This window comes from Hetaerina americana, unplaced genomic scaffold (genome assembly GCF_022747635.1).
Source record: "Hetaerina americana unplaced genomic scaffold, ioHetAmer1.1.p SCAF_115, whole genome shotgun sequence".
In the NCBI taxonomy this organism is placed as follows: domain Eukaryota; kingdom Metazoa; phylum Arthropoda; class Insecta; order Odonata; family Calopterygidae; genus Hetaerina; species Hetaerina americana.
Window position 1 is genome coordinate 756,382 of NW_027286237.1, and position 25,793 is coordinate 782,174.

Here is a 25,793-nt window from a genome sequence, read left to right on the forward strand (position 1 = left end):
ATCGCAGTCCTCTTTGCCTGCCTCAACCTCGTCCCGAGCGGGTATTCTGAAATGCACATCTTCCCGTGCTGTAGTTCCTCCTCTTTCGGGGCAAGTGTACGTGCGGTTTCGTTGGTGCTTTCCCCCCTCCCAGGAACTGAACCATCCCGCCGGCCGGGTATGCTTCTCCGACGAGGAGCGTTGAAAACGGTCGAGTCCCATTGTCCTTCGTGGGCTCGTCTTCGTATTCTTTCTCGGTTTCGTCAGCGTTTAAAGTGCCGCGTCTTTCTTCCGTATTCACGTTAGCTCTACCCCACCATGAATACGCTTCCAATATAATTTGGTTTCTACGCAGTGGGGACTAAATTTGAAAAATTCAACGCAATAGTGGAGAGAACTGCCCGTTCCGCGGAGAATTTATTGACGAATAGAAATCGTTATAGTATATAGCCTTGGTTGGTGGCCGCTGGAAGCAAGGCTGGCATAAATTATTGCATATAAATGTTATTCGAGTTCAACGCTGATATAGATGTAGTAATTTTAGCTCCACATAATATTAAAAGGCGAGACCACAACGAGAATTAAAGGTAAGTAATCGAAGAAAGTGGTCGAGGGAAATATAATTCGTAAGCCCCTGCAATCATAAACACGACGTGAGTAAATTAGAACTCTCAGACCATTATAGATTTCGACACGCCAACATTTGGATGTCATTGGAAGTTCGGAAGTTCTTATTCATTTTTTTTACCTATTCCTATATTCCTTTCTCTTTTTCCGTCGACCTTGATGCCTCTCCACGTACCCCAGGTATTACTGCCAAAATACACCTAATGGCGTAGGAATGTGCTTTGATGGAAAGCAGACGTATGCCTCATAAAGATTGTGAAGACAAATAGGTGGCTGATGAAAAATGGAACTCAACGGACGTTTCTTGACTTGAACGTGATCCAATAGTCAGCGGAATTTAAAGTAAAATTTGAATGGTGGATGCCAACTTAGGGATCTGATTCCTGGAATGTGATTATGTCGAGGTGGAAATGTGATATGAGCATGGGTCATGTTCTTTTTTTTAATTGTTGCGGAATTATTTGTTAAGTCATCCGTGCAGACCCGGTGCGTATCCGTGACGTATACGATAAAGGCAAGGCACGAGAATGTTTATCTTGTGCGTCTGACAATGACCGGAAACGATACGTTAAGATTATGCTGCCAGTGCATTCCTTTTAAACAAGTTTCTCTGGTCAGAGGTGATAGGTTAAGAGCCCCATTTGAACGGAAAGAATGAATCTGTAAAGACGCTGCATAGCAAAATTTTTCTGGGGTTATACTCAATATGCTTAAATTGGAAAAAAATATCTTTGTCTTCCGGTGGCTCGACGAAAGCGAAAGACCAGCAATATAAAACATATATGTGTTTGGATCAAGTTATCCATGGGAAGTGATTTAGTTGATCGAGCGAATCATGGAAATTCTGGGAATGTGAACTTGGTGAAAATATATTGCAAGCCTAACCCAAATCTACCAAGTTTTCTCGCATTAATCTTTCGTTCTGGCTCAACAAGTGAAGGAATTTGCCCTCTCTTAGCTTCTCTGGTGACTGTTTTAATACGCCGTAGCGTTGGCCGGGACCCAATAATTACCACTCCCGGTGTTATCGCTTTCATATATGCCAGCTATCAGCTGACTGCAGCTCAAGTGTATTCTGGTTTACACTGAAATATCTTGCCGGCCGATCTTCATCGTGATAGATGTGGCGGATCATGTTAAATGGTCCGTGTTAAGCAATCCTGAAATAGCGTTCGCGAGTGGTGAGATAATACATTTTTTGTGGTGTAGGAAGTTTTAAGCCTTTAAGTCGTTATCGGCGCTACAGTTTAAAAGAGTCTCCGTCGTTAATCAGTTGTCGTATACGGCTGATATCGATCGTAGTATTATTTAGTGCCTCGCGTCAATGATATACAGCGTTCGGTGGGCCGTTGCGTAAGAGTGAATGAAAGATTTTTATGGCGCGTAACTTCCTCCTTTAAACGCAAGTCTCTCTCCCCTTTGCTCCTTCCGGGTCGCAGATACAGTTTCCTTTGATCTGCTGAACAGTTCAATGCGATTGAGGCTCTCTCGCGTGTCATAAAGCTCCATCCTCTTACTCTACCCTCCTAGCGATTGGCTTCCGACTCATCTAATGCCTTCTTTCCTTTCCCACTCTTCCTTTCCCTGAAAGCCTTTTCTTCCGTGGCCAATCCAAATGCGATAAGGCGTTTTACATTGGGGTCGGTGCACCCCAATGTAAAACGCCGTAAACGCGGATGACCTCCCGGATCCCGCGCCCGCATCGCGTTCCACTAGGAAAGCGGCGCCTTTCACCCCACCCTCGCTCCCGGCTGTCACTTTTTCTTTTGACTTTTTTGCGTATCCTGGAGCGTGTGCTCTCTCATTAAGTGGAAGTGTGGTCCCTCATGGCAGCGTGTGGATTGAAGACACCAGCGCAAGTCTCTTAACGTTTATATTTGCCAGTTCGAGGCAAGTTGTCTTGGTGTACGGTTTGGTGCGTGCTTTTGAACGGCAGAGTAATTGAGCGACCCGAAATGTGTAGTATGGTTCAAGCCGCAATGGTTTCTTTGGCTCCCGAGTAATATTTAAAAGTCAAAGACGACATGAGAGCTGTGCTCGAGAAATCAAATTGTCCCGCCTTCCTATTTCCACCATCTCATCACTGAGTATTTTTATTTTCTCTTCGTGTTTATATGGTTGTAGTATTACTGTACTCCTTTGACGAAATCGGGATGCGAAATCAGTTCTTCCTTTTCTTGTCAAAGACGGTTACGTGCGAAGCGTCACCCCCACCATTGAAATAATTTGACCAACAGGACCGCTCGACACTGTACTCTATTTGCTATTCACGGTGATAGTGGATAGTAAATAGCGCATTTGGTGTATTTTTCTTCGTGGTGTATTTTTGTCAGTATTGACGACGAGGGCCGGCATCGGGAGAAAGGACCAATGTCTCCTATGCCAAGTTGCGCGGCAGTTGATAAACAGTTCGCTGCCGTTGGATGGAATGCCTCTCGCTTTTGATGAAGAAGACGGGAGTAAACATCCTGTCTATTTGTTATCGTGTATTATTGGCATTGTATATCTTCGCTCTCTCTCTCTTGCTGACGGTCTCCTTTGATCTATCCGTGGCATGAGCCACAGCCTCGCGCAGGGGCATTTCCTCCCTGCACGACCCTTTATCCCGTGCATCCAGGTGGCCGGCAGGGGTTTGCCTCCCAACTCCCCACACGATGTTAATCGACCTTCAAAAGAGATGCCGGGACGGGCGGGTAGGACTCAACGTCGGCTGCAACTGGGAGGCGATGTCCGCCACCCATTCTTACGCCGGCTTGACCTTTTCCTCTCTCTCCGCTCCGACCTCATCTGTCTCGCTACGTGGATTATCGTCATTTCTCTAAGCTCCATCGCCTCCGAGTGGATCTTCATTCGATTAGGCGCGCTCAACCTTTGGGTGCGCATCACGTGTGCTAAATATTCATGCTACTCATTTGTTTGTCGAAGTACGTGCGTCGTTGTCTTTTTGAGGCTGTAGATGTCTTGTCTTTAATTGTGTGAGGGTTGGCCATCTCAGATTTTATTTTTTTCCCCCGTATCTTTTTCATGTGTTGCGGGAAATCTTTGGAATCGTGTGGAAGTTCGCGTTGCAGACCGTGTTGCGTATTTAAAAAGTTGCCATGTCAGGCAATTTCACCGAGCAGATTGCCAAACAAAGTTCATTATCATGACGCCTTCAAAATCGGCACGTGGAAGAATCCCGCCAATGTGGGCGTCATTGCCGTGGTAACTTAATTGGCAAATCCACCTCCCACCGATCGAGCCGGTCCCTCATTTCATAATGTTATTATTGATTGCTGTCCGCTGTATTCGTTTTTTGAAAATTCTTGAGGTAGATTGTGCTTCGGATCAGTCAATTGAGGTTTTAAGAGAGAAAGAAAATCCCAGACGATGAAACTTGCTACGGTATGAGTAGTCCCATCGCAATTCGTACAGTAAAAAATAAACACCCCCCTCGTAATGAAGTGAGCCTCTCTCCCAGTCGATCGTGTCATTTCCGCAATTCCCCTGTCGACTCAACATTCTCATTGTTTTCGATAGTATGCCCGTTCACTCGCTTCTTTCTCTCTTCTCCTCCTCCTCTCCCCATTACTCCTCCGTCCGCAATCGTCTCACCCGCTCTCGTAGTGCTATTTTCAAACTACATCTTACCCTCCTCCGTTGGAGCATTTGAACTTGCTCCGCTTCGGTTCGATCGCTTCCTCGTGACGCATTGCAAAGCCTTTGGGAAATGACTAGTTAGACGACCGTGTCTCTCCGTGTTCCACCACCGTGATGATTTTCAAATTCGTAAGTCGTGCGTTGCTCTAGGAAGCCCGTCTGCGACGTCGGAGGAAATGGAGTGAGTAATGCTGGCGAGGGCACCTTGAAACCCGCAGTTGGTTAATTATCTGCCGAAACGATTCCGTAACTAATCGTGAAGGAACGTTCATAATATTGGGTATACTCTGAGAATGAGAAGGGATGGAAGATGGATTCAGAATGGTTGAAACCATTTATTATGTGACATAATATTTTTGTCTTATATTCGATACTGCTTCGACAGTCATAATGGCATCTTTTGAAACCTCATGGTAAATGACAGAAGAAATGTCCAAGACAGGTTTGCCCTCTTAGTTATATTTCTCTTATTCAAGGGTGTCGTTTCCTCTTGAATATCCATGACGTTACGTTTCCAGTTCTGTAAATGCCCTCCATTATGTTGTGTGTCCCTTTCATTGAATGGCTCATTAAACGGGATTATTTATTCGGGTGCTTGCCGTTATCAACGTCTCCCGTGCTAAACTTAGGCTTTGAGGGCTCCTTTATTTATTTAAACCACAGCGTGTATTACTTAGCGTTTGTCTACTTCAAAGGAAATACCTTTCGATGGACCCTAAATTTGGTGTCGACGTTGGTTTGATCGCGTTGCTTCCGCATCATGAACAATTGGTGCTGTCAGCGGGACGTTAAAAGTGGGCTTTAACGCTCCGCCGACAGACCGTTCGCAAAAATTTTCAAGCCTTCGCCCAGTTGGCATAGAGGGTTAGACGAATTCGAGCGTGCTCGTTTACAGAGGGAGAGAGGGAGGGCGGGGGTGTAGTCCCACCACTTGCATTCGTGGGCCTAGCGGTGTATCATTCGCCGAGCCTCGCGTTTCCTCTTGAGCTGGCGAGGCAAAACATTCATGCGTAATTAAGTGATGAAGAATGTTCCCCACTCTCGTGTGTGTCGAGTGAAAACGTTGTGCTTTGTTGCCCACGTTCTCGCACATTGCTGGAGCCGGTCGTGTGCTGAAAGAGTCGAAGAGATCCTGGAACTCCTGGTTTTCGTGGTACGGTGTTGATTTTCATGTGTCAGGGTGAGAGGGAGTGGGATCAATTATGCTTTCCTGCGTCGAGAGGCATGCCAGTGTATTCCGAGCGGTATTAAGTCACTTGGCTCGGTGATTCCCTTGAGTGTGAGGTTATCTACGCTGTATCAAGAGTTCCCTCAGTATAGATGCGCGGAGATAGTCGCGAAAACTTTTTCAATATATTTGTGAAAGGTGCGAACCATAAACTAATTGGGAACCATTAGTCCGGTTCCACCAAATCTTTCCCTCATCTTCCTTAGTCACTTCTATCATTGATTGTCAAGGTGATGAGCATTTTGTTGGCAATCAGTGTTACTGTATGATTTGGGGTTTCTCTTTGAGTCTCGTTTAGGGACTGCCAACAATCTCCAAAATTATGGGTAATCGCGGACGAATTGTAACTGGTGGAGTTAGGTCATGAACGGGTTTCATTTGCTATTGCGTTGCGTTTACCCACGCATTGCTTTTATGACCTCTGCCATAGCGCTCATTATAGATTCAGTTGATTAGATTTTAGGTGTCCCGGTATTTCTGTCTTCGTGGTTTTCCTTTCGATGACTCCTGCCTTGGTGTGAAGTAAGTGCCTACTTACCGTTGGGGATGTGGTCTACTTCGGAGTGTAAATACCGTTCCTATAAACTAGATGCAGTTTCCTAATTGAAGCATCACCGAATGCCATCACACATTTCCGGTAAACGTTTCTTAATATTCATTTCCTTTCGCTTAGCCCGCGCGCTCACCATCTGCAGAGCTTTCATATCCCTACATCCCCGTTCCGATGCATCAGTCGCAGGGCTGAAGCACTCGCAGAAAAACAGTTTCCCCGAGCCTTTGAGCAACGCGCACACTCACACTCACAGCATGCTCTTGTGCTGATATTAGACGTTTGCTCTCTCTCCTGCTCGAAAACCCACTATCGTGACGCATGCGTCTTTTGCTCCCCACTCAGCCGTCTCTTTGGTGAATCTGTTTTTTTTTTTTAATGCCCTAGCTTTAATTCCCCCACGTGTCTGTCTGTGAGGATGCGTCGAGAGGGAGGGAGTGGGGCGAGTAATTACCATTCGCATCGGAAGCAGTTAAATCCTTTCGGAATTGCTTTATCTTTATGGGTCGGGTGGGAGGGATTCTTTTTCATGCCTGTGCAACGCGGGAGGGCTTTAAAAATTTGGAGGCATTTTGAAGACCGATGGTTTCTTTATTTTCCATACTTTTCTGTCACTGAAGTCCTTGGTTCGAGTGAGTAGTTCGTAAAAGCCAGTAACGAGAGGCCGTGTCGGTGTTTGCAGCTATCTGTGGGTGATTCCTGGTAGGCCCCGATAGCCTATTGTTTCCGTGCATTTTCCGCTGGAAGCTGCTCTCTGTATGTTTAATGTGTTCAATTGTTACTCGTAATGTGCTTAATTGGTTCGTAGAAACGGCTAGTTGTCATCGACAAAGAGGAACTTAATTATACTGAGAAGGGATCCAGTCTTCGATTATAGCATGAGATCTATCGAGAGCCAGTTTCGTTGGAAAAGGTCAACGCCTATTTTTTAATGCTGTTCAATTGGTTTCTTGGAAAAAACAATTTGAAACTGTCAACTCCCAAGCATGCATTAATTTTACGTCTTCCAACCCTCAACGCCTGGTGCCCGCTCCTAAATGGAGTACTAAAACGACATGCCGCGATATTGTAACGCCGCTGGTGACCCGGGCCTTACCGCAGGGTGTTCATAACTTGAGAATAATAGATCGGGCTGGCCAAGTTATGACGATTCACTCTCAATATAGATTTTGAATTTATGGGCATTACAACAACGTAAATCTCGTTCCCGAGGGGCTCTGCTGTAATGTTTTGATTACCTAATTTTCTCTCAATGGCCGACTAGCTTTGCCATTTTGCGGTTTCCCCGTCGCAATGGCTGGTCGCCATGGTAAGATAATCATGTCTGGCTTAAAACTTAAAATTCACAACAAATTGTGAAAGTAGGATCTACGCGTAATGAACTTCCTGCTCTCAATTATGTGATGTGTTGAATTATAATACAGTGGGGATAGACTGAAAATATTACATTTGGGTTCGAATTACTCAACGGTATCTCAATAACTAGGTTAGGCTACTTACTATTAATCTTTAGAAATGCTCTAATTTCAACACCATAAGTTGCAGTAAGATCAGGATTCAAGTTTGCCCAAACCTTGTGACGATAGCATTGTTTTCCACCGTGCCTTAAAGAATCCACGAGTAAATTAAAACTACAAGAGTTATTTTCGTGCTCGCGGTGTTAATTTGAGCTGCTAACCCGTGAAAAATGTCAATCTAGACAAAAAAAGATCCATCTTCTTATTTGTCGAGGCTCTTAGAGATAATTACACAAATTCAACGACCGCTGGTGTCTTCTGGAATTGTTAGTCCGTGCGGCTGAAGGATTCTCGTACGGAGTCAAAATTCTGTGAGGGACATGACAATCTCCTCGGGCTACCGTGCTCTTTAGTGCCTTCTTTTGTTTAAACTTCGAGGGAGAATTACCATTTCCATTTTTCTACCCAATGAAAAGTGAATTCTCTCATTGTTTTGGCTCTTTTGTTTTTTTCAGTTTTCATTTTTATTATTCCTCTCCTTCCCGCCAAATTAATAAGCCTAACTTTTCATTTAGCACACACTATGGATGGAGGTCTTTTTTTTAGCAGATTTACGTTTTATCTTTTTGCGGAGAACTACCAACTTCGTTCCTCCTTTTTTGCCGGAGGCAATCTCGCGATGTTGGAGATGTAACTCCTCATTGCGTGGTTTTCTTTTTAAAGAGGCATTCATGTTATATCCGTTTTTCTCATCGAGTGACTTGTTCCTTAGAGAGACCATAGTTTAATCTGCTGTAAGGAATCTAATCAGTATTATCATGAGCCACGTAAGTGCCAATTTGAAACAGAAAATGGGCTCTGTACGATCATTTCCAGAGTTATTCTTTTTATGGAATTACTTTCGTCGATTGCCAATACCGATCCATGGTGGGGGTGGCATGTTCAGATCCCGTGTGACCTTAACGGGATACCGCAGGCGGTAGATGGAAAGAAACTCACCCCCGGGCTCTGATGTGTGGATATTCGCACGACTCGAAGCTTGGCACGTGGCGATCTACCAACACCCATCAAGTGAAACAATTTATGAGGGTTGACGATCACTGCGGTTTTTAGTCGCAGCTTAATTTTGTGGGTATCGGCACGAAAGATGAATGGGTATGAAAAAGTTCATTATCCCACTCTTTCGAGGTTTTAGCTTTATCTTCAATGGCCCTCAGCATGAAGCGTGTAGCTTCAATAGGATTTCTTTTGCGGACAGAAAGGGATACCCTTCGCTGCCAGCCTCCTGCTGGCTTGTGTGCCCTCCTTGGGCTGATTAGGTTATAGGGGTTCTCTCTGCCAATGGGAGAAGGGGGTGTCGTGGGTGGGTCTCGTTCCTCGTCATTCTCCGCCGCTCACAAAGGCGTTATCGATCCGAGTGTGCTGTGAAGCATGGTCACGGCAGTGACCCAATCATTCCACCGGGAAGTGTGGTTCTAGAATACGGCGGAGAGCGCGCGCCCTCGACGCGGTCGGCGAGGGAATCCCTTCGCGATTCCGCCGCGGTGTCTTCAAGGGTGGGTGGGGGATAGGAGTGAGAGGCAAGAGGATGACGAGCGGGCCGCGTTCATACGGTCGAGAGGCCGTTCTCCTGCAATTCTGTTGCCGGAGCTGTCTTGATTAATCTTTGGCCATCACTTCCCTCGCCGACCGTAAATTTTCATCGCCTCCTCTTCCTTTCCCACCCGTCCGTCCCCCTCTCCGCCCCACTCTCGCGTCGACTGCGCTCTCCCGAACAATCGCTCTTTATCTGGATTCCATTCCCAAGTGTAATGGCGCATTTAATATCCACCTGTGACGACCCTAAATTTCTAGTGCTTACGTTAATTTGAGGATTCTAAGTCCGTCGTGGAGACGAAATTGTAAAAACAGGGAATGCAGAATTAAGTAGCATCCGGTGAGAGAATTTGATTTCACGCAGTCCTCGAGCGAATATCGATAGTAATAATTCAATTTGAAGGCGTGTTATGAGGATGCAAATAAAATTTCGCCTGTCAATATCTATTCAAAGATGGGTCCAGTTGTCAGTCATTCAGTCTTGGGTCGAAGCAACCTCACTTGTGACCTGCCCGCGGTGGGAACTCGTCGGCAGGTGCTCTCGATCGACAAAAAGCTGAAAAATATGGCGCATTGTGTCTGTCACATTTGTCTCCTTGCCACGGCCAGTGCAAACTTTGGTCTTTCCGAGCGAAATATTTCATTCCTCGCACCGAGAATTTCAGGGCAGGGCAACGTTTTCCCACCCGCTCTCGCTTTTTTCAACCGAACTACCGTGGCCTATTCCGCCGCCAGACCGTCCCATGAATTCCGTGTGCTCTAGCCAAGTCATCGGGCGATCCCGTTGTGGGAGTCGGGGGCGTGGAGTGGAGCCCACGTCGAACCGTTATTATGCCTTCCTCTCTCTCTCACACACTCGTGCCCTCCCATCGGCGCCCACCTCGACGGCGAGGCGCGTTCATTTCTTTCGTTCCAACGGACGAGACGAGAGGCGAGCCTCGTAAAGGGGTCTGTCTGTTCGGTTTCCCCACATGCACCTTTCCGTTTAGCCTTGAAGAATTCCCTAGCTCTTTGTTTCCTTAGCCGGTGTTCCTCCTCGTCTGCTTATCGTCCGAGGAGATTACTGGATTTCCCTCACTAAGCGGATATTATATATATTAATCGTAAACTTGTTCTTTTTCTAATGTGCTAACGTTTTGCCCTGGCTTCGTTTTGAAAAAAATTAGTGTAGCACTGCGCCATTGCTTTCGATAGTATCCGATCTATAAACCTCCCCATAGAATCCGCCACCTGCACCCTCCATCTGTGATTGTGGTTTAAGTTAGACCTGATTACTCCGGTCGTAGTTAGGTTTGATAGGTGAGGCTAGAGCTCGCCCCACAGTAAGACCTGTACGGAGTGTGAAATCCACACATCAGGGTAAAAGTCATTTCCTCGCCTACAGTTTCCCAGAAAAATCTGGTGCCGGAAAAATCCAACAGCTTAGGAAATCCAAAATCGCTGGGAATGGAACCTGGGCCCTCCTGTCAGAAGCCTAAAGCTCTAACGTCTAGACTTCCGCGTCTCCGTGACATCTAAAATCTACTGCCCTAACTATTTGTCAAAAATACTGCCATGCCTTCTTTCTATAAATCTTATCCCAAATGTTTGTTTTAGCATTATTATGTATAATTTAAGAAGTGCGAAATCCACTTTATTGTCCATTTTGATATTTTATGTCAGTAGATAGGAGAGAAGTCGTTGTGTTTGATTAGTCATGGTGTTGTTGAATATGATTTAATATTTTCCTTATCATGGATCAGGGTTCAGAAACCGATAATCCCAATTAACCAATGCGCATTCGTTGTTTTCGATCGATATGCCATGGTGATAATCAGTCTCTCGCTCTTGCCCTATATAGTTAGTTTTTTTCGCTTTGTCGGTTGGCCGGTTTGCGAAAATTATGAGACTGAATTGGTCGTTCCTTCTTGATTTTACTGTTCCTAAACCTCCTCCTAGCAATGGAATTATCCACAAGAAACCATTTGTGGATGGCCTCAAATGGAAACCGGATGAAAGTTAACGGTACATTGAATTTTTCGTTTAGTTGCAACTTTTCTGCATATGTATTCATGTATGTTTGTTGTGGAACAAGATGATTTGATAAATTGTTTGAGGAATAAAATTCCGAATATTTTCGTTGTTTATTGCATCGAAGCTAGGTAGTCATGATAGAAGTGGGGTTCAGTTTAACAGAATCTTAAAATACCGTTATTGCCTGTAATGCACGAGACAATTTCCTCTCCTGACTCTTGCTACCACCTTAATGACTATCGCATTCAATATCTAAATTTAGTTGTATATTAGATATTAATATTGCGGTGGATCTGTGCTTTAATTGTATTAAGACCAAGCTATCTTCTCTTAGTTGCTATTTCAGTTCAGGTGCGTTTGATACCTGAGGTATTTTCGCATCACGAAATTTCTCTCCCGGAAATTGCCCGTCTCGATGTTATTACCCAATAGGGAACGAACGACCTCGCAACCCTCGGGAATACTCGGATCGCCATCCAATCTTCTCATTTCCCTGCCATTTTGATCTACTAGTTCAGTTACCACTGTTTCAGAAGGGAATTTGTGTATCATCCACTCAGTTAACTAAGGTTGTCCAATTTCCTTCAATTGTCAGATTAATTGTAGTGGACCCATGAAACACTAATTTTTTATAAGGCTAGGGTTCTTGAAAGTGAATAGGATCAGTGTAATCTGTGTCTCCTGGAAGAGAAAATGAACTTCAACGAATTATAGATATGCGATGAAAATCGTGGAACCAACCTAAATTTTTTTGTTCCACGATTGTACCATGAATTTATTTGCGTTGTGTTTTGCGCTTCGCGAATGAATTTTTTTCTTGTCACAATTTTTGGTTATTGACATAGTTCTCACTGTTATCAATTCCCCTAAACATATTTATTTTAGTTTCAATTTTCTGAGTAATTTTTTCTTTAAATCATAGGCAGCAAGTAGGAAAGGTTAACTTAGATGAAATAAAATAGAAAAATGTTAATGCGCTTTTCTCAGACACTCTACTGGCCGGCCCACACACTCCATTGTTGTAAAAGGAGAAGTATCGCGGAAAAAATTAGGCAAAATTTTCCGTCCTAAGCCTCATGCGTCCTCCCCTCTCCCGCAAGAAGGCTTGCTGGTAGGCACACAACCACACACCATCTGTTTTGCTTTCGTTCAACGCATTGCCCACTGCCGCTCATGAAGAAGCCCTCTTGCACGCTGCGTGCCGCACCTGAATCTCCCTCCCGTCCCCCAGGTGGCGTGCTTGCGTGATGTTTTGTCGCCCCCACCCTCTCTTTCCTTCCTACCACTCCCCATCCATTTCCCACGTATTTCCATTATCGTCGCTGATCGTTGTCGCGCCGAACTCCCCACACCTTGGTCCGCGAGAGATCTCCTATTCCCCCCCCCCTTTCCCTAGTGGGTGGGAACACAAGTCACCATAGCCTCAGACGTCACTTCGTCGTGTGCCGAGTCGGTTAACCGCTCATGGGGGAAGCCAACGGTGGTAGAGCTCCGTTCGGATGTTCGCGAGGAAATGTGAGCCTTGGGGAACAATGTGGCGCAGTGTCTATTGCGGATGAACAAATGGAATGAGCCCTAGAAAACGAATTTCAATTAATCCTTGGGTGTTGTTCCTCGTGCTGTCAATATTCGTACGCGACCCGAATGCCTCAGCAGTTCAGTAAATCCAGTTCTCTAGTGAGGCATAGCCACCCGAATATCCAGTCGCACATGAAGTCGCCAAATAATGCATTGTGGTTGTATTCCGTCGTCAAATCAATGCTTGAATTGAGCGATCTACTTTTATAGGTATAGATTCGTTTCCCTTCGCTAGATTTTTGTGCAGGAGAAGACTCGTCAGTAAATACAATTTTTCTCTTCTAAAACAATTCATCTGCATTAACAATTTAAAATATTTCAAGACTTATGGTGGTGAAGGCTTAACCAAAAGCATATTGCTGAAATAATTTAAATATATTTGTTCAATTGGTGTTTTATTTTCTCTTTTTAACTCTACTTATTTATAAAACGGTAAACTTATCGACCGTGTACGATCTGTTTCATGTTTAAGATAGCAAGTCCAGGATAATTCGAAGCAGTCTTAGTGTACCATTTCGACATCATCGCGTAGCCGATGAGTATCCCTTCCCCTCCACATCAAGGCCTAGAGTTACGCACATGATAAGTCAAGATTTGTTGGAGTTCTTACGTTAGAGAGATACTCGGCGAAAAGCGGATTGAGTCATCAGTCAGTCAGTTATGTCATGCTCCACGAATTATATGCCGCTCATGAGTTCGAACAAGATCAATTGTACGGATTGCATGTTAGTAGTCACAAAATAGATGGCATAATGGTTACGAAAGAAGTTCGTTACCGCTTTGAAGTTCAAGGATGCGTGCGGATTGAGAACTTCGCGAATGCTATTTCGGGCATCCGCGTAAGCGTCGGCCACACATTCAGGGTGCGATCTCCCCTCTCCCTCCTCCCCTCTCCGCCAAAGCCTCCTCGTCCCTGAAACACGGGATGTGAAATATGGCTCTGGGAGTGTGGGGCGCCTCTCGGTCCCCGCCCCTTCGCGTGAGTCTGCGTGTTCGGAGGAGGCAGGGGGGATCGCCCCGTCGAGGTGTGGAATGCGGTTGACCAGTGCCCCCCAACCGAAAGTTATCCAGTCAGTCCTCGGATCCGACTTTCAAGTGTACATTTTTTTTTGTATCCTTTCAAACCTAAACTGCCTTCCAAGGTCGAGTTCTTTTGTTTTTAATATTGCCGGGATGAAAAGGTGACGGGTTTGGCTTGTGGTCATCTTTTAATTTATGGATGTTTTTAAATTTTCGGAAATACGAAACGGATAACAATCGTCGGCCGAGAGGGATGCGTCGCCCTTCCACGGAAACGTTACATTGGAGGGGAAAGCACCCTAAGTTGCATTTTAATCAATTCTCGCCTCCTCTTTTTTTTTAACAGGGCTAAACTTCTTCGCCCTTCGGCTATGCGAACTGATGTGAAAACTTTACCGAGTAAAAATTCTAGCTAAATCGTCTAGCCCAAGAGGCGGACGCGAGCTTTTGAGTTTTCCAATCAGGCCGAAATTGGCTCTTCTTTTGTTTGTTCTACGGTCGATTTGCTCGAGAATCAGATCGATAGGTAACGGTCCAGTTTCTTTTCTTTGAAAATTTGTTTTCACACCGATTTAGCTTTTAAGGCGTGGTCGGGAATCTGCGTTTAGGCCGTTCTTCCGTGTTAATATCCCTCGCCTTCCATTTTAATTACGATTCAGTCTCGACCAGCAGTTGTAAAATTTTTAAAAAGTTCTTCGTTATGCGTTTGCACTGATATCGAGTTTATTAAAAGGTTGAGATTTACCTCCTGAATTTTTTGTGTCTGTTGTGAAAAGCAAATTTATTTTCACAACTAATGTTTCAGTTATTTGTTATACCCGAATATTGCGTGATGAATTTAATTCTCCAAAGGTAAGAGAGCACAATGCCTTCGAAGACCATTTGCATTGAGGCTTGGTAGAATATATAACTGATTAAATCGCATCGCTTCCGATCGTAGTTCCGTTATATTATTTTCGCTTTTTGTATTTTGCACATTAATGGTTGGGGTAGGTAGCCCTTTCCAGTCGTTCGGCAATGGTATTTAATCGCGCGTGTCATTCCTCCATAATTTCTTGAGGCAACTCCGCGTAAATTTCTGGATAATTGTGAGTGCATTCTGTCATGTAAACAGGCAAGTTTAAATGAAATAAAAAAATAATCAATAATTGTGCCAACATACTTGACTCATTCTGTAAAGTAGTCGATATGATTCAGCTCGGTGTCACCACCTCTGCCTTCCATCCCCATTTGTTTGGGGTCTTAACTTACGCCGATGAAAGTGTTGGGTTCTATTAAAATTGGCATTTGCATTTTCACATGGGTTAATATAAAATGTGTATAGAAATCACTGATATATTCAGTGGTCCAGTAAACAAGTTAATTTTAATTAGTAATTAATGAAGAGATATTGGAATTAGATTTATGCGAAATGGGAAAAAGCTGGTAAGTTTTTAAAGGGCCAAGGAATTTGTAATTAGGGCATAACTTTTTCGGCGTATACTCTGGAAAGACGAGGTACAATTATCTCAATTTGGCATGTGTTTTTCATGGAAATACTTTCCAGTTATGACATATGCTTCTCGTTTCGTTCGCTTTATATCATGTTTAGCTGAAGATGTTGGTATCTCGCTGTCGACAGGTGATAAGTTTTGCGATGCAATATTTAGTACTCAGAGTGAAAGCATTTCCGTAATGCTTAAATCAATGAACATGTATGTCAACTGTCCCAAGTATGTGTCGGCCATCAGTTGTTTTTGCTATGCCTTGTTCCCAATTAATTAATGCAAGGCCCGTCTCTACAACAGCCTTATTAGAACTATTATTCTAAAGATGTTGGAAGTCATATATGTAAAGTTTGAAAGTATTTCATCCTTAATCTGAAAATGCCCAATACGTTTTGCTGCTTTTTTTTGTCGTGAATTGTGCCTATCATTGGGAACCTAATAAGGTAAAATATGTAGCTATACTCAAAGTAACTTCTTGGGTAGTTTTTTTTAAATTCCGAATTCCTAGACGAGTTAATTGGTTTGTCCGCGAACACACACACACACACACACAAAGTGCATGAATCACAAGACTTCTTTCTTTATCCAAAGCACTGATTCTTTCCTGTACCCGATGTTGTCAAGTACGGTTTTCCAAGACCTTCATTGAACCTGCGTTGTAAGATCCTATCTTGATTCTAATAGCCCTGACGTGTTTGCGTCTCAGGTGATCGAGAGATATTCCACCGCCATCGCCTTCTTTGTTCCATCTCCCGAAAAAAAATAACTCAAACCAAGTTTCGGAATAAAACTTAGGTCGAGCTAAGTCTTTCCGCACCCGTGGGTTTTTGCTGCGGAGGTAAGGATCGCGCATTTGCGTCACTGCCACGCGCTTTCTCGCAATCTTCGTCCTTAAGGTGCCGCTTTACGTCCTTGCTATTGGGGTTGTATCATCTCTTCAGCGTCATCGTGCTCCGGAGAAGAGTCGTCACTTCCCTTTCACGTTCGAATCATCCGTGGCTGTAGGAATCTTAATGTGATGCTTGTCGCAATATAACATAGAGTCCGTCCACCATATTACACCATGCCAGTCGATGCAAACGCTATTGATGTATCCCGTCTTTCTTGGCATAATGTTATTAGTCGAACTTCCTCGTTCACGTGATATATATTGGCTCTCCATCGTGTGTCACATTCTGAAAAGTGGATGTTTTAAAGGTGGTGTAAGTCGAAAAAGGAGCTCATTGTAAGGATGCCGAAGATTTGATCCTAGCATCTGTGAATTTTCTTTAAAACCAAGTTCATCTGGTTCCCTGGTCTATTTCTCCAGTTCTTTCTTAGTTTTTGCGCTTTGACCTTTACTCGTGGTTCTCCATGCTATGTTTGCATGGGCGATACCAATCGTCTATCGATTTCTATTACTGTAACTTTCCTTTGTACGTCATAATGCGTTTGTTTATTTATTGAATCAGCCAGGCTACCATGAAAGTTACTCGAAATGGACACGTTTGATTTATTTCTGTTTGTATTACCACCGGGTGGTCAAAATAAGTGAATGCAGAGCATCTACTGCCTTCTCTGGAACAATCTTAGTATTTCGTCTCGAACACATTTCTCGTGTTTCTCGGGTGGGCTAATCGCCAACAAAAATGACTTCAAACATAATATGGTTTAAGTGATAAGTCGCTCCAAGCACATTTAGATGTTATTGAATCTTTAGTAGCAATTTTCAAACGAAAGTATTTTAGAGACGCGCACGAATCTCACGGATTCGGACTTGTTTGCTCGCGTGAAATTCAACTTATTGAAGGGATGTTAAGCTTTCTTTTCAGAAGCACAGTTCTCAGATGTTTCATTTTGAGTAAAATCAAAGAGTTGTCCAATGAAAGTGTTTAGTTTTTAGGTATATTTAAAATGGATTACTTTTTTTCAGTTTTTGTTGTTTATTCCTACTAACCGATTTTTTTCTCTCTTTACAGAGCTGCCGGCTGAAGAAGGTGAGTGTGATTCCTGCTTAGCGGTGGCAGAAAAACGGGAAGTAGTTGTGTTGGAATAGCACCCTCAAGATTAGCAAAATAATTTTGTTAATTCCCGAACCGGCCTCGCTTGTCGGTGCTACCCTTTTACCATCTAAACACCATTCCTTGTCTAATGGTCCTAGATATATTTTGTTTGCCATACCATTGTGCGTTAGATGCATTTTATCGTTGGTGTTGCTTGATCCCACGTAATTGCAAAATAATGGCAAGCTCTCCTTTATCCTTCGGTTTCGCTCGTAAATTGCATTAAACGCTCCTTGGCTGTTTTTCGGTCAAAAAAAAGGACTGTTCAATTGGGGTACCGAGATCTTGCGGTGGTTCGCGAAAGGGTCAAGTATATTTTTGGAGTCACGCCATTTTATTTAATTAAGAGTTTTGACTTAGATACCATAGTTGATTTTATTTTGGGTCAATAAACATTCTTGCCCGCTTTATATTTCACCGGGGTGTTGCGTATCGCATATCGTCCCAAATCGTCGTGGGAGATTTATTTAATCGTTACCTGCAGCTTTATTCTTTTTTAAGTCTTGCCGACGGATTGTAAAAAATGATTCAAATAAATCTAACTTCATGGTAAAATTAATTCCATATTTTCGCAAAAGGAAAAAAAAAACCTTTTCATAAGAAAATAATTCTCCCTGGTAGATAAGTTCATTGAACGCTATGCGCCTTACGCAGCTGATCGTCCATTTATAATTGAAATTTTAAGAGTTGTTCAAATCCGTTCTGAGTAATGCAATTTTTGTGTAATATTACTGAGCACGTCTGATATATGTATAGTATAACGTCTTCATCAAGGTCTCATGGCTGTCAAAAATCCACGATCTTTCTCGATTCAACCGTCGTCTCTTGAGCCCGTGGAGCTATTTCGCACTTCGAAAAACCCTGTTGCTCCGACGCATTTACTTCGCGTTTTCTGTCTGCGATCGTATTTGTTCGAGTGGAATAGGGTATCCGCGTCCGTTTGGAGACGACCCAAATTCCCCGGTATCCTTCCGACTGTCTTTCGGAAAACTTGCGATGCACGTAAAGGAATTACTCGTTCCTCTCTCTCTCACTTCTCCGCAGAGCGTTGGAAAATAATATTTCTGGCTCTTTGCGTTATTTCTTTTATTTTTTCGAGAAAAGCGTGCCGCGCGAGGGAACTCCGTGAGGAGAGGATGCAAGGACGGTTCCGTTGCGCGCGACATATTGTTTTTGTCCATGACTCCTTGCGACTTGTTGCGTTGACGTCATAGCGGAATGGATTGCCCATTCCCATAGCAAAGTCCCCTCCCCCTTTTCCCTCTTCCCTCTCGCTCGGTCTTGGCAAGGGACATCTAGATACGCCAAGTCTTCTGTATTCCACGTCTCGGATGTCCTTGCCCTCCATAATTCCCCCCTCTCCCCGTCGCTGTACTTTCTCCCTCCGTCTCTTCCTCTCCTTCCCTCCCGAGGATCCTATGGGTCTCCCGTCCGTTCTTTTTTGCCTCTCGTCGCTCTCCCAACCTCTCTGTCTCCCTCACACACGTAACCTTACTCCTAGTCTTAAAAGGTGAGCTGGCCTCGCGTCCCGAATTTTTTTTCTTAGGACTCATTAACGTTCCGAACTTTTTTTTCACGGTAGAAGTAACGTTTAGTGCGGTTGGTTTAGTTTCTCACCGGTGCGTAATTCTATTTGAAGCGAAGCGAGGGGCTTAATTTTTTTCACAAAACAAATACTGTTCATAGGATATGGGGAGTGAAAACGAGTGTTGTTTTTGATGATATTTGAATTTATTTAATGCACGTTGTAAAGCATGGGGAAAATAGTTTCAAAGGGTTTAGAAGTAATTTTGTTGTAATGGAAAGCAATTGTTTTAAAATATTATTCATGGTAGTTCCAACTTTTTGCGCGTCGGAAAAATACTCGTGCAACACATTGGATGGATTATTCTCCTCGATTATTTACTTTCTCAACTCCTTTCGTTTTGGTTTTCCCAGGAGATATCTTATTGCTCTATGCCACATGTACTTTCCGTTAGCGCCGGTCCTATGGGGAGAATTCAAAGTTTCCGTTGCCCACTTGGCTTATCTTTATGCGCCCGGGTGGGTAACACCCTCTCCCGAGAAGAAAACTACGTTTTGCGATTCATATCTATAACGATGTCGAGGGTTTCGGCGAATGCTTGGGGTTTTCGACGCCGTCGCTATTAAATTCTTGCGTATCACAAGTTTTCCTTTTTTAATGGAAATCTGGCGGATCTACGTATGACTTAGCCGTAATACCTTCTTGGTGATTATCGGCCAAGTAGTCAATTGCAGAATGCGCTTGAATGCATGCTGAAAAGTGTCAGCGCAGCCCTTTAACCCGTAAACATGAGCTTTTACTCAGTCGCTATAAGGTATTTGGTTTTTAAATGTAATGTGATTTTCCTTGTGAATTCTTTTTCTTGCGAAAGTAATGAATTGCAGATTAGTTAAGACGTTTGTTTACAATGGAGCAATGGTAGGATATATTATCTCAATTATTATTTGTTTCTCTCGCTCGTTTCTTGAAGTACTTGGGATGATAATGTATATAATTGGCCTGATGAAGGGTAAAACGTTGAATTTTTAGTACATTAGTTTCATTTTTTTCCCGCGTGAGTTCATTTATTCATATTATTTTTCCATGAAAGGGGGTTCTTTGCATTAAACATCTGTCTCTATGCAATGTGTTAAGTACTTAGGACGAGAAGATACCTGCCTTTTTCGTGACGGTGGAGGATATCGTATAAATATAATTTAGCCCAATATCATAAATTTGCGTATTGTGCCCACTGCTTTTTTGCATAATATGTATTTATTCTCTGGATATAACTGGTGTACTTCCAGGGAGGCCATTCAGTCCGGAATGGCGGTTTCTTGAAAATATGGGGAAATGGGCCGAATATTTCATGAACAAGTGGAGAATTTGATGTGGGAATGAAGAACCCTGCTTCTTTTTATTTATCACGCGAGCAGGTCCCATTAAAGACCGAAACTATCATTTCGGAATACAGCGATACCAGTGGAGCGCTAAATGATGAGCAATGATCTACGTTTAAAAAATATGTAACCAGATTCAAGACATTCGGAAGAAATATTGAGGAAAAAGTAAAATGAGTGGTCACCGTGATTTAAGTTGATTCGTCAACCTCGGAATCGGTAGCTCTGTATAATAGAAGGGTGCCCGCGTTACGCACCCCAGAAAGTTCCACGAGTCCCCTCGGCGTGACTTCCCCGGCCGGCCTACCTTCCCGCACCCTCCCCCGCCTCTCGTTCCCCTATCAAATCCTCCTCCTGGACTTCCCGGCCATCGGTGGACATCTCACTCCACCCACCATTCCCTACCTTGCCACGGCAAGCTTTTAAGGTCTTTCCTTTCCGAGGCTATGGAATGCGGCCCCCTTGTAAGAGTAATTGTGCCATTTTGTGCTCGGGACTTGATATCCCCCAGTCTCACCGCCTCCCTCCACCGACCGCCCCTCATCCCACTTCCTCCCCAACCCTCTCTCCACTTGCCCCTTCCCGCGTCACTATCCCTCAACCTCCCAATCCCATTTTAATCGCCCCGGCCTTCCTTTCGCGGCTAGTATCTCACGTGGAATGGGATGTCGTTTTATTTTATTTTTCAAATTATTTTTCCTAATCGTTCTCCTTTCGTCATGGCGTTGCACGGTCATTGGGTGCGAGCGATTGAGCCAGGTTCGCCGCGGGACTGTGAAATTCGGTGAACATGAGAAAATGGGGGAATTTGAATAGAAAAAGGTAGAAGCTGTATGTCATAGGGGAATTTAATCGAATTTGCGAGTTTAAATCTTCTATATTGTCTTGCAGCTTGGAATGTACGGTTCGTAAGTGTTCGTTAAGCTCGTGAATGGTTTCGTTATTCTAAAGTAGTGTGTGGAGAGAGATGCCGCAAAGTGCTTTCGTAATAGTATAGTAAAAGAGCCCTCGCTTTGACTTGCTGCGGTACAAGCAGATAATAATCTGCCTATAAAATAATCGTATTGCCACTTTTCCTCTCATTTACGTCAACTCCTCCCTCGCCGCAATTTAATTCTTGAAAAAATGTAAATTTATGTGCGGGAAGTCGGGGAGTTTTTATTTTCATTTTTTTTCCACTTTTTCGTTCCCAGATTTTTGCTATGAAAACCAATACGTGGTCGTGTCGCAGATATTTTGAGTACGTCAGCTTGCAATTGTATTGTAATTAATTATTTTTCGTGCTAGAAATTTCTAATTAATACACGCTCTTCGTATCTTGATTATGGTGTTCTATTTCGCTTTAGTTGTGGTCACGGATTGTGCATGAGGACGGCGAGTATTTACAAGAAAAACTGTATACCCGTGTAAGAATTTCTCTATTTTTTATGTGCCGATGTATCGATATAATGTGTGGTATTAATTAATCCTTTGATGACCTCTGTGAGCTTGAGTGTGTTGTCCCTTTCAAAAATCTTGCCTGCCTTCTCTATTCGTGGCCGGAGGAATCCCCTATTTAATCTATATCCGGTAACACAGCATTTCCAACGTATTTTTCTACTAATATGGCTGGTAAATGTTTTTTAGTCTCACGTAATTCTTTAATGAGCACTTTCTTTGAGTGGTTCCAAATGCTCACTCCGTATAATAGTCCGTATTTGGTCCAACTTTTGTGAAATAATATCTCTTCTTCACTTGAATTGACTCATTTTATGTTTACCGGATCTCCTTTCGTTGAGGCCAAGTTTTCTCCAAGTTGACTTTTGCATTCTGTTCACGTTTTTCCTACTAAAGAACGGGAAATTATCTTCAGTTTTGATCATGCGAGTCAATGTTTCATATAATTTCCTTCTAGACTTCGTGTGGTATACTCTGCCGGGAATTGTAATAGAGGAGCCCATTGAAACAAAAAATAAAATCCTAGCTTTCAGAATCCAATCGACCCAAAATCCAAGCGTTGCTTAATCGCTGTTATCGATGATATTCTTATCCGAAGATTTGATTTCGCTCTAGCTTGACTTAACTGACTCGTGCTTTCCTTCTTCAATTAATATTCTTATTATAGTTGAAACATCACTCATGATTAACCAGCGACCGTCGGCAATGAATGATTACCATGAATTATTATTTCGAGAGTTTATAGACCTGTGGGAACACTTTGCGACCTACTTGACTGTCTTTCAAATTTTTGCTGAAGTTTCTTATTTTGTACATCGCCGGCGATTACGCCATAGACTTGAGGATTTATATAGGAATGTAAATGTATAAAGTTACTCTATTCCCAATGGCTCTGGAATATGCGAGTTTTTACCTTGTTTTTTTTTATCTTCTTTTGGGGATTCTTTTCTTCGGAAGCATTTCAATTATGCCCAGTAGATAAGATGGTTTCGCGATTTTTGAAAATATAAACGCGAGCACGTGCGAAGTTTGCGCACAAAAAGAAGAACCTGACGTAAATTTTAATCATTCGAAAATTCGAGTCGAGATCAGCATGCGACCGGTCGGGTTTGTAATGCATGTACTCAGCTGATTAGCCCAAAGTCACACCCTGGATTTTCAGTCTGGAGAATGAAGGCTCATGTTGTATGATGTTAGTTTTTCCTCAAGGAACCTTTTTCTTCGTCAATGTTTCCTCCAACCTTGAAAATTTTCCTCGTGTTGGTGTCATTTCGGGCCGTTTCTTTTAGGATACATATAAGAGCAAGAGATTTATTTTATTCCGTAATGCCGACGTGGGTAAACCGGGAAATATTATTGTGGAACCTGCTTGCAGTTGACCCGCACCTGCCGTTCTGTCGAGGATGATGCGGGTGGGTGAGCTTGACGCGAAAGTGGAAATGGGAATCTTTGAGTGAAGGGCCCCGATGTTCTGCGGTGCGCAGTATATTGGTAGTGTTGGTCTCCTCCGTTCAATTGTGTCGAATGTGCAGTGTTATTCAGCCAGTGTTAGTGCCATCTATTTTATCATGACGGTGGTAAGGTTGTGAGTGTAATGAAAAATCCGGCAATTTCATCAATTCAAACGGGTAGAAATGTTTGCCTAAAACACTTCACTAAAAAAAACCTGCATAACTTAAATTTTAGGTGATTATACCCCTCCCGCCCACGTGCACTAATATCATTCTATCTTCGAAATTTCATGCCGCTTCGATAAAAGGGGTTGAACTCGTTTTAGGTGAACAGCATTTAAAACAAAGGAAGAATGAAAATACGTTTTTCGCTCGTTTACCGCTCGTAACATTTGCCTGCGACCTATTGTAGTCTCATCCTTGAGCAGCGATTACGCGCATGAGTTGTATAACACTGGAGTCCGCTGATAAAATAAGATTTTTACGAGAATCATACCGAGTCGTCTTACGAGTTTACTATCGATCACTGTCGGGTTCGATTCTTGTGATTAGCCGCCTTTCTAATCGCCGTTTGAGTGAATTCGATATTTCAAGTCAATCGCTCGGATCACTAATTTAAAGAGATTAAAGCATGCTCGTCTTATTTATTGTCTGTCTGCTTCTAGTAATAATGTAATTATTATAATTTATTAAATCAATCAGGATTTATTTGATGTTCGAAGCGTGTTCGAGCTGTTTTTTCTAGAGTTGTGACCGCCACGGCTGTATTGGTGGTAGCTGCGAAAGAGTCATGAGATAGGTCCTCCAGGCTGAGTCGATTTGCCATTCAATTCGATGAAAATCGATTGGTTTACTAGCCTCCTCCAGCCTATATCCGAAACCTATTCGCACAAATTGCCTCGTAACGAAAATCGCGACTTTCGCACTTGAGCTATTGAGCTATCCCACGAGTCGAGGCGCCGCAATCGGCAAAAATTTGATCGTTATTAAACTTGTGATATCGGTAAAACTTTCATACATGGAAGGTAATAAATATCAATTTTTTTTTAAACATGCCGGACTGATATTTTCGAATTGAAGTCTGGTAACTGTACCACTAATTACAGTAGTGCACTGCATGACCGACAGTGGCGTCGCGTACTAATTATCAATTGACCGTAGTTTTCTGCGGTCGCATCTCTCAGTCCAACTCCCACTGCGGTTCGCCCCAGTCTCCGTTCTCTCGTCCTCTGTCCCCACTCCTCTCAATGCCCGTTCGGCACACACCCTCGCCCCGCCGTTCGTCAGACTTGCGTCAGGGTGCCCCCCGCCCCACCCCGTCATCCTCCCCGTGCTTTCTCCCACCCCCAATCGCAAACTCCCCCTGCTCTTGCACTCTCTCTCCCCGTGCGTCGGTCGGTCTGCACTCGCACCGTTGTTGCGTGACCCCGTTTCCCGCTCTCTTCGCGTGTGAGCTCGGCCGCAAGGAATCTCTGTAGCTGCCCATTCTGCCGCCGGCGGTTATTGGAGTGGTGGTGGGGAAAAATAACGTATAAAAAGGCGCTCACCGCTGTAATCTCCAACGCCTATGTTTGGACCAATATCGACACTCCCTGAATGCGGACTGTCCGGTCGGCTTCCTCCCGCCGTGCTCTCGCCGGGCGTCCCGGTCAAATCGGTCGGGCGAACGCGGTCTCCTCCCCTTTTTCGCGTCTCTACCCTCGGATAACTCCGAATTTACCCCACCCGTTTAAACTCCCCGTGAAGTATTCGTCCGCGGTTCTACATTCCCTTAAGTACAGCCGGTGAAGTGGAACTCTCCTCTCCTGTCGATTGAGTACCTATCGACAGTGAACTCGTGACAATTTACGGCATAACTTCGCCAGTGTTTCCATGTGGAGCTGCCAGCCCCCTGAGTCGTTGAATTCCGTGTATTAGGCATGGGTGTTCATTCTAACCGAATTGTTATTCTTCTTCAGGGATTCATGCGCCAGTATTTTTTAGAGGGTGGTCATAATTTGGGAATCGTAATAGTGGTTCGTCTTAGCCTTTGGATAGAACCTTCGAAACTTCTACGTCTCCTTCAGTAAATTTTTACTTTTAAAATGAGCCAAATTTCAAGCTCCAAATTGATGTCAAATTAAAACCACCTTATGCCGCCATTGTTCTCGATGAGTACGTTTTAAACCTGCTAACCCTCGTTGAAATGGTCATGATGATGATGATAAAATTTCTTTCTCCGATGCATGCTTTTATGTCACTGAAAACGGATTTTCTGGGGGAATCGAGAATTGTATTGACACGGGAACGCAAATGAAAATATTACTTTGCCCAACGGAAAATTTCACGTCCTATCGTAATCATGACTATCTCTTCGGATAAGATTCAGCATACTCGTGAACTTATAACTTTTTCATGTAGGGTTCACGTTGAGTCAAAAAGAGCTCCCTTGATACTAGTGGTTAATTTAACGCTCTGTGTTTCGTATTATTACTCCACGAGATATTTCCACATCTCATTATATTGTGAGATGCGTAATTAACTTAAACAGAGACGGATATCGATGGAAAAAGCTTCAAATGCCAATGAGGCTGTACCAAATTAATACTCTTGGCCGGTTACGCAAATATGACGCTTATTGTAGAGTGGGAAAGTAGTAGAAATTGTGATAATTATGAAAACATCGTAGAGGTGTTGCCGAGCTAAATATGAATTGACCATCAACGAAACTGAATATCTGATAAGAAAAAGAACACCCTATTTATCTACTGAAACTACCCTATTTATCTACTGTGATGTAAATTTG

The 25,793-nt window shown here is 43.5% G+C and overlaps 1 protein-coding gene across 3 annotated transcripts in view; it reads left to right on the forward strand.

Moving 5' to 3' along the window:
* The window catches only part of SERCA (ATPase sarcoplasmic/endoplasmic reticulum Ca2+ transporting SERCA), a 97,298-nt gene that overhangs the window by 28,064 nt on the left and 43,441 nt on the right, over positions 1–25,793 (forward strand). For all 3 annotated transcript variants that reach the window (XM_071582492.1, XM_071582494.1, XM_071582493.1), the window contains exon 3: positions 17,133–17,150. In XM_071582492.1, coding sequence (XP_071438593.1) covers positions 17,133–17,150 — 18 coding nt within the window. The remainder of the gene's footprint in view (positions 1–17,132; positions 17,151–25,793) is intronic.